Here is a 14,528-nt window from a genome sequence, read left to right as displayed (position 1 = left end):
GCATACTGATGACCTGCATACTGTACTGATGACCTGCATACTGATGACCTGCATACTGATGACCAAGAAACACTGGCCTAAATCATTGGTTGGATCCCCAGGACCCTGAAACACTGACCTAGATCATTGGTTGGATCCCCAGGACCCAGAAACACTGGCCTAGATCATTGGTTGGATCCCCCAGGACCAAGAAACACTAACCTAGATCATTGGTTATATCCCCAGGACCAAGGAACACTGGCCTAGATCATTGGTTGGATCCCCAGGACCAAGAAACACTAACCTAGATCATTGGTTTGATCCCCAGGACCCAGAAGCACTGGCCTAGATCATTGGTTGGATCCCCCAGGACCAAGAAAATCTAACCTAGATCATTGGTTATATCCCCAGGACCAAGGAACACTGGCCTAGATCATTGGTTGGATCCCCAGGACCAAGAAACACTAACCTAGATCATTGGTTTGATCTCCAGGACCCAGAAACACTGGCCTAGATCATTGGTTGGATCGCCCAGGACCAAGAAACACTAACCTAGATCATTGGTTATATCCCCAGGACCAAGGAACACTAACCTAGATCATTGGTTGTGCTGTATTTTTCTCAATGGATGATCTGCTAACAATATCATCTGATACCACCTTAATCAAGGTCATTTGAATGTATTGTTGTCCTTGCAGATTACTATGTGAAGAGCACCCAGACTGCCAAGCTGGCCTACAGCATCTTCATCGCTAAGAGTACCTTCTATGGCCTGGTCGTCATGGTTATGATTTGGAAGTTCCAGGTGAGTTCACTGCAAATATGATAAAGGTTCATCACACAGCCATCTCTCTCCTCTTCTATCTCTGCCTTGTGCTGAAGGAGTCCCAGATCAGTTTAGTACGGTCTTGCCAACTCCTATGGTCAGGGTGACAGTGACCACACAAACAGATCCCACTGGACACACCACGTCATTTCAACGTGGATCACTGGGAAATACTTGGTTTAGACGTTGATCAATGAGATTACAATTGATATTCACCCAATCAAAAAGACAGCCAAAAGTTAGTCGAATTTCCAGTGTGTTATCCCTTTGATTTCAACCATCTAAAAGCACGAACATGTTCAAATGGAAAACAACAATGTCTGATTTCTGGTTTAGTTGTCAACCAAATGTCTATCACTGCTCTTTCAACCATCTAAAAGCACAACACAGTTCAAATGGGGATACACTGTCAGATATTGAATCCTTCATAGAACAGATTAATGTGTTATCACTGGGCTTCCTTTAATAGCACAACCACATAAGCTGGTTTGCAGTTGAGAGTTACATTATAGCACACGGTACAAGGGATCAATGCCATTTGAGATTCTATTTTGATTTTAAGAGGAGATCTCTCAACAGTCTGTCCCACGATAAGCACAGAGGTCATAATCAGTGAGAAATAGCATAGCGAAGCGTGACTGCGTTAAAACCTGGGATGGAAGACAGATGAACTCTCCAGTAGGAGGGGCTGCCCAGCATAATGTTTTGTTTCTGATAGTGACCCTGACCTTGAATATCTGATATTGTTTTAAATCGATCAAAATTCAACATAATTTGTCAATGTTGAAATTAGTTTACCATAATGACACAATCCTGTGATTTAAATTTCACCCCCCCCCCCAAAAAAAACAGTAAAACATTTTTTTTTTAAGTATTATTCCACGTCACAATACGTTGACAAATAGCGTTGAAACGACGTTGATTCAATCAGTTTGAGCCCAGTGGGATGTCACATGACAGGCAGGCGGGATACGCAGGACAGCACAAACAGACCTGGGACCAGGCTAGGTAATGACCATAGGAGTTGACAAGACAACACACACTGATCTGGGACCAGGCTAGGTAACGACCATAGGGGTTGACAAGACAGCACAAACAGATCTGGGACCAGACTAGGTAACGACCATAGGGGTTGACAAGACAGCACAAACAGACCTGGGACCAGGCTAGGTAACGACCATAGGAGTTGACAAGACAGCACAAACAGACCTGGGACCAGGCTAGGTGATGACCATAGGAGTTGACAAGACAGCACAAACAGACCTGGGACCAGGCTAGGTAACGACCATAGGAGTTGACAAGACAGCACAAACAGACCTGGGACCAGGCTAGGTGATGACCATAGGAGTTGACAAGACAGCACAAACAGATCTGGGACCAGGCTAGTTAACGACCATAGGAGTTGACAAGACAACACAAACAGATCTGGGACCAGGCTAAATGATACCAGCCATGTTATTCTGCGATGCCGTATGCTGATTGTCCCCACAGTTGTCTTTATCCTCATACAGACACTATACTGTCTTTATCCTCATACAGACACTATACTGTCTTTATCCTCATACAGACACCATACTGTCTTTATCCTCATACAGACGCCATACTGTCTTTATCCTCATACAGACACCATACTGTCTTTATCCTCATACAGACACCATACTGTCTTTATCCTCATACAGACATCATACTGTCTTTATCCTCATACAGACGCTATACTGTCTTTATCCTCATACAGACGCTATACTGTCTTTATCCTCATACAGACACCATACTGTCTTTATCCTCATACAGACACCATACTGTCTTTATCCTCATACAGACACCATACTGTCTTTATCCTCATACAGACACCATACTGTCTTTATCCTCATACAGACACTATACTGTCTTTATCCTCATACAGACACCATACTGTCTTTATCCTCATACAGACGCTATACTGTCTTTAGCCTCATACAGACACTATACTGTCTTTATCCTCATACAGACACTATACTGTCTTTATCCTCATACAGACACCATACTGTCTTTATCCTCATACAGACGCTATACTGTCTTTATCCTCATACAGACACTATACTGTCTTTATCCTCATACAGACACTATACTGTCTTTATCCTCATACAGACACTATACTGTCTTTATCCTGTATCTCTGTGTTTCCATACAGACACCATACTGTCTTTATCCTGTATCTCTGTGTCTGTTTCCATACAGACACCATACTGTCTTTATCCTGTATCTCTGTGTTTCCATACAGACACCATACAGACACCATACTGTCTTTATCCTGTATCTCTGTGTTTCCATACAGACACCATACTGTCTTTATCCTGTATCTCTGTGTTCCCCATACAGACACCATACTGTCTTTATCCTGTATCTCTGTGTTCCCATACAGACACCATACTGTCTTTATCCTGTATCTCTGTGTTCCCATACAGACACCATACTGTCTTTATCCTGTATCTCTGTGTTTCCATACAGACACCACACTGTCTTTATCCTGTATCTCTGTGTTCCCATGCAGACACCATACTGTCTTTATCCTGTATCTCTGTGTTTCCATACAGACACCATACTGTCTTTATCCTCATACAGACACCATACTGTCTTTATCCTCATACAGACGCTATACTGTCTTTATCCTCATACAGACACTATACTGTCTTTATCCTCATACAGACACTATACTGTCTTTATCCTCATACAGACACTATACTGTCTTTATCCTCATACAGACACTATACTGTCTTTATCCTCATACAGACACCATACTGTCTTTATCCTCATACAGACGCTATACTGTCTTTATCCTCATACAGACACTATACTGTCTTTATCCTCATACAGACACTATACTGTCTTTATCCTCATACAGACACTATACTGTCTTTATCCTCATACAGACACTATACTGTCTTTATCCTCATACAGACACTATACTGTCTTTATCCTCATACAGACACTATACTGTCTTTATCCTCATACAGACACTATACTGTCTTTATCCTCATACAGACACTATACTGTCTTTATCCTGTATCTCTGTGTTTCCATACAGACACCATACTGTCTTTATCCTGTATCTCTGTGTCTGTTTCCATACAGACACCATACTGTCTTTATCCTGTATCTCTGTGTTTCCATACAGACACCATACAGACACCATACTGTCTTTATCCTGTATCTCTGTGTTTCCATACAGACACCATACTGTCTTTATCCTGTATCTCTGTGTTTCAACACAGACACCATACTGTCTTTATCCTGTATCTCTGTGTTTCCATACAGACACCACACTGTCTTTATCCTGTATCTCTGTGTTCCCATGCAGACACCATACTGTCTTTATCCTGTATTTCTGTGTTTCCATACAGACACCATACTGTCTTTATCCTCATACAGACACCATACTGTCTTTATCCTCATACAGACGCTATACTGTCTTTATCCTCATACAGACACTATACTGTCTTTATCCTCATACAGACACTATACTGTCTTTATCCTCATACAGACACTATACTGTCTTTATCCTCATACAGACACTATACTGTCTTTATCCTCATACAGACACTATACTGTCTTTATCCTCATACAGACACTATACTGTCTTTATCCTCATACAGACACTATACTGTCTTTATCCTCATACAGACACTATACTGTCTTTATCCTGTATCTCTGTGTTTCCATACAGACACCATACTGTCTTTATCCTGTATCTCTGTGTCTGTTTCCATACAGACACCATACTGTCTTTATCCTGTATCTCTGTGTTTCCATACAGACACCATACAGACACCATACTGTCTTTATCCTGTATCTCTGTGTTTCAATACAGACACCATACTGTCTTTATCCTGTATCTCTGTGTCTGTTTCCATACAGACACCATACAGACACCATACTGTCTTTATCCTGTATCTCTGTGTTCCCCATACAGACACCATACTGTCTTTATCCTGTATCTCTGTGTTCCCATACAGACACCATACTGTCTTTATCCTGTATCTCTGTGTTCCCATACAGACACCATACTGTCTTTATCCTGTATCTCTGTGTTTCCATACAGACACCACACTGTCTTTATCTCTGTGTTTCCATACAGACACCATACTGTCTTTATCCTCATACAGACACCATACTGTCTTTATCCTCATACAGACGCTATACTGTCTTTATCCTCATACAGACACTATACTGTCTTTATCCTCATACAGACACTATACTGTCTTTATCCTCATACAGACACCATACTGTCTTTATCCTCATACAGACGCTATACTGTCTTTATCCTCATACAGACACTATACTGTCTTTATCCTCATACAGACACTATACTGTCTTTATCCTCATACAGACACTATACTGTCTTTATCCTCATACAGACACTATACTGTCTTTATCCTCATACAGACACTATACTGTCTTTATCCTCATACAGACACCATACTGTCTTTATCCTCATACAGACGCTATACTGTCTTTATCCTCATACAGACACTATACTGTCTTTATCCTCATACAGACACTATACTGTCTTTATCCTCATACAGACACTATACTGTCTTTATCCTCATACAGACACTATACTGTCTTTATCCTCATACAGACACTATACTATCTTTATCCTCATACAGACACTATACTGTCTTTATCCTCATACAGACACTATACTGTCTTTATCCTCATACAGACACTATACTGTCTTTATCCTGTATCTCTGTGTTTCCATACAGACACCATACTGTCTTTATCCTGTATCTCTGTGTCTGTTTCCATACAGACACCATACTGTCTTTATCCTGTATCTCTGTGTTTCCATACAGACACCATACAGACACCATACTGTCTTTATCCTGTATCTCTGTGTTTCCATACAGACACCATACTGTCTTTATCCTGTATCTCTGTGTTTCAATACAGACACCATACTGTCTTTATCCTGTATCTCTGTGTCTGTTTCCATACAGACACCATACTGTCTTTATCCTGTATCTCTGTGTTTCCATACAGACACCATACAGACACCATACTGTCTTTATCCTGTATCTCTGTGTTTCCATACAGACACCACACTGTCTTTATCCTGTATCTCTGTGTTCCCATGCAGACACCATACTGTCTTTATCCTGTATCTCTGTGTTTCCATACAGACACCATACTGTCTTTATCCTCATACAGACACCATACTGTCTTTATCCTCATACAGACGCTATACTGTCTTTATCCTCATACAGACACTATACTGTCTTTATCCTCATACAGACACTATACTGTCTTTATCCTCATACAGACACCATACTGTCTTTATCCTCATACAGACACTATACTGTCTTTATCCTCATACAGACACTATACTGTCTTTATCCTCATACAGACACTATACTGTCTTTATCCTCATACAGACACCATACTGTCTTTATCCTCATACAGATGCTATACTGTCTTTATCCTCATACAGACACTATACTGTCTTTATCCTCATACAGACACTATACTGTCTTTATCCTCATACAGACACTATACTGTCTTTATCCTCATACAGACACTATACTGTCTTTATCCTCATACAGACACTATACTGTCTTTATCCTCATACAGACACTATACTGTCTTTATCCTCATACAGACACTATACTGTCTTTATCCTCATACAGACACTATACTGTCTTTATCCTGTATCTCTGTGTTTCCATACAGACACCATACTGTCTTTATCCTGTATCTCTGTGTCTGTTTCCATACAGACACCATACTGTCTTTATCCTGTATCTCTGTGTTTCCATACAGACACCATACAGACACCATACTGTCTTTATCCTGTATCTCTGTGTTTCCATACAGACACCATACTGTCTTTATCCTGTATCTCTGTGTTTCAATACAGACACCATACTGTCTTTATCCTGTATCTCTGTGTTTCCATACAGACACCACACTGTCTTTATCCTGTATCTCTGTGTTCCCATGCAGACACCATACTGTCTTTATCCTGTATCTCTGTGTTTCCATACAGACACCATACTGTCTTTATCCTCATACAGACACCATACTGTCTTTATCCTCATACAGACGCTATACTGTCTTTATCCTCATACAGACACTATACTGTCTTTATCCTCATACAGACACTATACTGTCTTTATCCTCATACAGACACCATACTGTCTTTATCCTCATACAGACACTATACTGTCTTTATCCTCATACAGACACTATACTGTCTTTATCCTCATACAGACACTATACTGTCTTTATCCTCATACAGACACCATACTGTCTTTATCCTCATACAGACGCTATACTGTCTTTATCCTCATACAGACACTATACTGTCTTTATCCTCATACAGACACTATACTGTCTTTATCCTCATACAGACACTATACTGTCTTTATCCTCATACAGACACTATACTGTCTTTATCCTCATACAGACACTATACTGTCTTTATCCTCATACAGACACTATACTGTCTTTATCCTCATACAGACACTATACTGTCTTTATCCTCATACAGACACTATACTGTCTTTATCCTGTATCTCTGTGTTTCCATACAGACACCATACTGTCTTTATCCTGTATCTCTGTGTCTTTTTCCATACAGACACCATACTGTCTTTATCCTGTATCTCTGTGTTTCCATACAGACACCATACAGACACCATACTGTCTTTATCCTGTATCTCTGTGTTTCCATACAGACACCATACTGTCTTTATCCTGTATCTCTGTGTCTGTTTCCATACAGACACCATACAGACACCATACTGTCTTTATCCTGTATCTCTGTGTTCCCCATACAGACACCATACTGTCTTTATCCTGTATCTCTGTGTTCCCATACAGACACCATACTGTCTTTATCCTGTATCTCTGTGTTCCCATACAGACACCATACTGTCTTTATCCTGTATCTCTGTGTTTCCATACAGACACCACACACTGTCTTTATCTCTGTGTTTCCATACAGACACCATACTGTCTTTATCCTCATACAGACACCATACTGTCTTTATCCTCATACAGACGCTATACTGTCTTTATCCTCATACAGACACTATACTGTCTTTATCCTCATACAGACACTATACTGTCTTTATCCTCATACAGACACCATACTGTCTTTATCCTCATACAGACACTATACTGTCTTTATCCTCATACAGACACTATACTGTCTTTATCCTCATACAGACACTATACTGTCTTTATCCTCATACAGACACTATACTGTCTTTATCCTCATACAGACACTATACTGTCTTTATCCTCATACAGACACTATACTGTCTTTATCCTCATACAGACACCATACTGTCTTTATCCTCATACAGACGCTATACTGTCTTTATCCTCATACAGACACTATACTGTCTTTATCCTCATACAGACACTATACTGTCTTTATCCTCATACAGACACTATACTGTCTTTATCCTCATACAGACACTATACTGTCTTTATCCTCATACAGACACTATACTATCTTTATCCTCATACAGACACTATACTGTCTTTATCCTCATACAGACACTATACTGTCTTTATCCTCATACAGACACTATACTGTCTTTATCCTGTATCTCTGTGTTTCCATACAGACACCATACTGTCTTTATCCTGTATCTCTGTGTCTGTTTCCATACAGACACCATACTGTCTTTATCCTGTATCTCTGTGTTTCCATACAGACACCATACAGACACCATACTGTCTTTATCCTGTATCTCTGTGTTTCCATACAGACACCATACTGTCTTTATCCTGTATCTCTGTGTTTCAATACAGACACCATACTGTCTTTATCCTGTATCTCTGTGTCTGTTTCCATACAGACACCATACTGTCTTTATCCTGTATCTCTGTGTTTCCATACAGACACCATACAGACACCATACTGTCTTTATCCTGTATCTCTGTGTTTCCATACAGACACCATACTGTCTTTATCCTCATACAGACACCATACTGTCTTTATCCTGTATCTCTGTGTTTCCATACAGACACCATACTGTCTTTATCCTGTATCTCTGTGTTTCCATACAGACACCATACAGACACTATACTGTCTTTATCCTCATACAGACACTATACTGTCTTTATCCTCATACAGACACTATACTGTCTTTATCCTCATACAGACACCATACTGTCTTTATCCTCATACAGACACTATACTGTCTTTATCCTCATACAGACACTATACTGTCTTTATCCTCATACAGACACCATACTGTCTTTATCCTCATACAGACACCATACTGTCTTTATCCTCATACAGACGCTATACTGTCTTTATCCTCATACAGACACTATACTGTCTTTATCCTCATACAGACACTATACTGTCTTTATCCTCATACAGACACTATACTGTCTTTATCCTCATACAGACACTATACTGTCTTTATCCTCATACAGACACTATACTGTCTTTATCCTCATACAGACACTATACTGTCTTTATCCTCATACAGACACTATACTGTCTTTATCCTCATACAGACACTATACTGTCTTTATCCTGTATCTCTGTGTTTCCATACAGACACCATACTGTCTTTATCCTGTATCTCTGTGTCTGTTTCCATACAGACACCATACTGTCTTTATCCTGTATCTCTGTGTTTCCATACAGACACCATACAGACACCATACTGTCTTTATCCTGTATCTCTGTGTTTCCATACAGACACCATACTGTCTTTATCCTGTATCTCTGTGTTTCAATACAGACACCATACTGTCTTTATCCTGTATCTCTGTGTTTCCATACAGACACCACACTGTCTTTATCCTGTATCTCTGTGTTCCCATGCAGACACCATACTGTCTTTATCCTGTATCTCTGTGTTTCCATACAGACACCATACTGTCTTTATCCTCATACAGACACCATACTGTCTTTATCCTCATACAGACGCTATACTGTCTTTATCCTCATACAGACGCTATACTGTCTTTATCCTCATACAGACACTATACTGTCTTTATCCTCATACAGACACTATACTGTCTTTATCCTCATACAGACACCATACTGTCTTTATCCTCATACAGACACTATACTGTCTTTATCCTCATACAGACACTATACTGTCTTTATCCTCATACAGACACTATACTGTCTTTATCCTCATACAGACACCATACTGTCTTTATCCTCATACAGACGCTATACTGTCTTTATCCTCATACAGACACTATACTGTCTTTATCCTCATACAGACACTATACTGTCTTTATCCTCATACAGACACTATACTGTCTTTATCCTCATACAGACACTATACTGTCTTTATCCTCATACAGACACTATACTGTCTTTATCCTCATACAGACACTATACTGTCTTTATCCTCATACAGACACTATACTGTCTTTATCCTCATACAGACACTATACTGTCTTTATCCTGTATCTCTGTGTTTCCATACAGACACCATACTGTCTTTATCCTGTATCTCTGTGTCTGTTTCCATACAGACACCATACTGTCTTTATCCTGTATCTCTGTGTTTCCATACAGACACCATACAGACACCATACTGTCTTTATCCTGTATCTCTGTGTTTCCATACAGACACCATACTGTCTTTATCCTGTATCTCTGTGTCTGTTTCCATACAGACACCATACAGACACCATACTGTCTTTATCCTGTATCTCTGTGTTCCCCATACAGACACCATACTGTCTTTATCCTGTATCTCTGTGTTCCCATACAGACACCATACTGTCTTTATCCTGTATCTCTGTGTTCCCATACAGACACCATACTGTCTTTATCCTGTATCTCTGTGTTTCCATACAGACACCACACTGTCTTTATCTCTGTGTTTCCATACAGACACCATACTGTCTTTATCCTCATACAGACACCATACTGTCTTTATCCTCATACAGACGCTATACTGTCTTTATCCTCATACAGACACTATACTGTCTTTATCCTCATACAGACACTATACTGTCTTTATCCTCATACAGACACCATACTGTCTTTATCCTCATACAGACGCTATACTGTCTTTATCCTCATACAGACACTATACTGTCTTTATCCTCATACAGACACTATACTGTCTTTATCCTCATACAGACACTATACTGTCTTTATCCTCATACAGACACTATACTGTCTTTATCCTCATACAGACACTATACTGTCTTTATCCTCATACAGACACCATACTGTCTTTATCCTCATACAGACGCTATACTGTCTTTATCCTCATACAGACACTATACTGTCTTTATCCTCATACAGACACTATACTGTCTTTATCCTCATACAGACACTATACTGTCTTTATCCTCATACAGACACTATACTGTCTTTATCCTCATACAGACACTATACTGTCTTTATCCTCATACAGACACTATACTATCTTTATCCTCATACAGACACTATACTGTCTTTATCCTCATACAGACACTATACTGTCTTTATCCTCATACAGACACTATACTGTCTTTATCCTGTATCTCTGTGTTTCCATACAGACACCATACTGTCTTTATCCTGTATCTCTGTGTCTGTTTCCATACAGACACCATACTGTCTTTATCCTGTATCTCTGTGTTTCCATACAGACACCATACAGACACCATACTGTCTTTATCCTGTATCTCTGTGTTTCCATACAGACACCATACTGTCTTTATCCTGTATCTCTGTGTTTCAATACAGACACCATACTGTCTTTATCCTGTATCTCTGTGTCTGTTTCCATACAGACACCATACAGACACTATACTGTCTTTATCCTGTATCTCTGTGTTCCCATACAGACACCATACTGTCTTTATCCTGTATCTCTGTGTTTCCCATACAGACACCATACTGTCTTTATCCTGTATCTCTGTGTTCCCATGCAGACACCATACTGTCTTTATCCTGTATCTCTGTGTTTCCATACAGACACCATACTGTCTTTATCCTGTATCTCTGTGTTCCCATACAGACACCATACTGTCTTTATCCTGTATCTCTGTGTTTCCATACAGACACCATACTGTCTTTATCCTGTATCTCTGTGTTTCCATACAGACACCATACTGTCTTTATCCTGTATCTCTGTGTTTCAATACAGACACCATACTGTCTTTATCCTGTATCTCTGTGTTCCCATACAGACACCATACTGTCTTTATCCTGTATCTCTGTGTTTCCCATACAGTCTTTATCCTGTATCTCTGTGTTTCCCATACAGACACCATACTGTCTTTATCCTGTATCTCTGTGTTTCCCATACAGTCTTTATCCTGTATCTCTGTGTTTCCCATACAGACACCACACTGTCTTTATCCTGTATCTCTGTGTTCCCATACAGACACCACACTGTCTTTATCCTGTATCTCTGTGTTTCCATACAGACACCATACTGTCTTTATCCTGTATCTCTGTGTCTGTGTTTCACATGCAGGGCTCCTCAGAGAAACAGATTTAACGGAATACAAGCGGCCCAAGGAGGATGTCCTGCATGGGTGTTGATTCTTCCATGTGATCAAGAACGGACTGGCAAATGGGCAATTCTGGCAAATGCCAGATGGACCGATTCATCTTTAGCCCGGTGGGCCTGTCTAAATTGTATTATTTTTTTAGCAAAATAATAATAATTTGTCTAGTAAAGAGGGTCTTAAAGAAAAACATGGGCAGGTGTGTTAGAAATGCCTGGGCCGGTTTCTGGTCCCAGTTTGCCCCTGCATGTAATTGTATTGTCCATTGTGCTTATTGTTGCCAATATCTCTTTATTGCCCCGTCTATGTGAAGATGTGCTTTTAAGAATCTCCTATGAACATGAACTGGCAATTTAAATGTATATTTGAATAAATTCAGCCAAACCAATCTTTCCATTAACATACAAAATCAATGTCTGTTTGTTTTTCCAGTAATTACAGTAGAGTATGTATCAATACACTTTGCTTTCCAATTTCTAAATGTTCATTTGTGAATAATAAACTGTATATAATTAGGGACAGATCAAAATGTACCTCTCCACAGTTACAAATATTTTCACGACCCTCCCCCTCATAGAATTAACTCAATATAATGTTTACGACCACAAATAACAAGAACTGTAGCGACCCTGTTTTTATAAACGTGGATATTGACTTTGCCACTTCAGTCTGCTTTTCTGGCACAGTTGATGCCACGCAGGGCTTTGGGCCAGAAGGTTGAGGGTTCACCGACCACCACAGACGAGCTCACTCTCCCTGCCTGTTTCATCACATTACGATCAGAGACGGAGGCAGACCATGATCAGCTAGGGGGAAATCAGATTTTCAATGTTATGATGCCATATTTATATAAAATATATTCAACAAATCTTCCACCGACAGGTTTAACAACCAATAAACAAAACAAACCAACTTCTGGCACTTCAATATCATGGTTTGTGTTCTGAACAAACAGAAAATACATCCCTCCCCACCTTGTAGACTTACCCAGTGTTGAAGGCTTGGCTTGACAATCTCCTCGTGTCATTAAACTTTATAGTGTTTTGGAACAATGTCTCTTTTCATTCATCAATTGGCCACTGCACAGTTTGGATTGATTGATTGATTTTATTTGTCTGTAAAAAACAACAACATATATATACATAATTGTTTTAAGTGACTGGTAATTGCACAATAAAGTCTGGGACTTATTTTCATTGTGGTCCCTATTTGTTTTTACATAAATACATATACAATTACATAAATAGAGACAGAAACATTCTCAACCCCCAGATGAGTATGAGGAGAAATACAATTCTGACCAGCTTGTTTGGTCGGTAGCTTGTTCTCTAGATGTTTGGGGCTGCTGGTGAACCATGATGTGCAGCATAATCAGACACTAGATGAGATGTTTGGGGCTGCTGGGGAACCATGATGTGCAGCATAATCAGACACTAGATGAGATGTTTGGGGCTGCTGGTGAACCATGATGTGCAGCATAATCAGACACTAGATGAGATGTTTGGGGCTGCTGGGGAACCATGATGTGCAGCATAATCAGACACTAGATGAGATGTTTGGGGCTGCTGGTGAACCAAAAAAAAGAAGAAAAGCAAGTTTTTTGTCCTTTAAAATAACATCAAATTGATCAGAAATACAGTGTAGACATTGTTAATGTTGTAAATGACTATTGTTAGTATTATATTGTTAGTATTATAATACTAAGATTAGTATTATATTGTTAGATTATAGGAGTTTCTCTGGGAGGGCTGAAATAGTCTTCCTCAAGTCCAACTGTCAGAGTCCGTTGGAGTGCCGGGATCTAGTCTTAAAGAAGGCCCGTTTTGTTTCAGCTGTGCTAACACAATAGCAAAAGGGTTTTCTTATGATCAATTAGTCTTTTAAAATGATAAACTTGGATTAGCTAACACAACGTGCCATTGGGACACCGGAGTGATGGTTGCTGATAATGGGCCTCTGTACGCCTATGTAGATATTTCATTTCAGCTACAATAGTCATTTACAACATTAACAATGCCTACACTGCATTTCTGAACAATTTGATGTTATTTTAATGGACATAAATGTGCTTTTCTTTCAAAAACAAGTACATTTCTAAGTGACCCCCCCCCGGTAAATGTTGATCTGTCCCTTAGTTTGCCTGTGTGTAGTTTTAGTATATCAACCAGCTGGAAAACATAAACTGTTACTATATACTCTCTCTTTACTCAGTAATAAAGGTGTAAATACTATATACTCTCTC

The 14,528-nt window shown here is 39.5% G+C and overlaps 1 protein-coding gene across 1 annotated transcript in view; it reads left to right on the top strand.

Annotated features, from left to right (window-relative positions):
- Nucleotides 1-13,482, top strand: part of LOC135525502 (M1-specific T cell receptor beta chain-like) — a 40,586-nt gene extending 27,104 nt beyond the window's left edge. The window contains exons 9-10 of the mRNA XM_064953172.1: nucleotides 678-784; nucleotides 12,253-13,482. Coding sequence (XP_064809244.1) covers nucleotides 678-784; nucleotides 12,253-12,276 — 131 coding nt within the window. The 3' untranslated portion in view covers nucleotides 12,277-13,482. The remainder of the gene's footprint in view (nucleotides 1-677; nucleotides 785-12,252) is intronic.
- The last annotated feature ends 1,046 nt before the right edge of the window (nucleotides 13,483-14,528 follow it).

This window comes from Oncorhynchus masou, chromosome 32 (genome assembly GCF_036934945.1).
Source record: "Oncorhynchus masou masou isolate Uvic2021 chromosome 32, UVic_Omas_1.1, whole genome shotgun sequence".
Classification (NCBI taxonomy): domain Eukaryota; kingdom Metazoa; phylum Chordata; class Actinopteri; order Salmoniformes; family Salmonidae; genus Oncorhynchus; species Oncorhynchus masou.
Note: the sequence above shows the minus strand (reverse complement) of the source record. Positions and strands in the feature narration are given on the sequence as shown.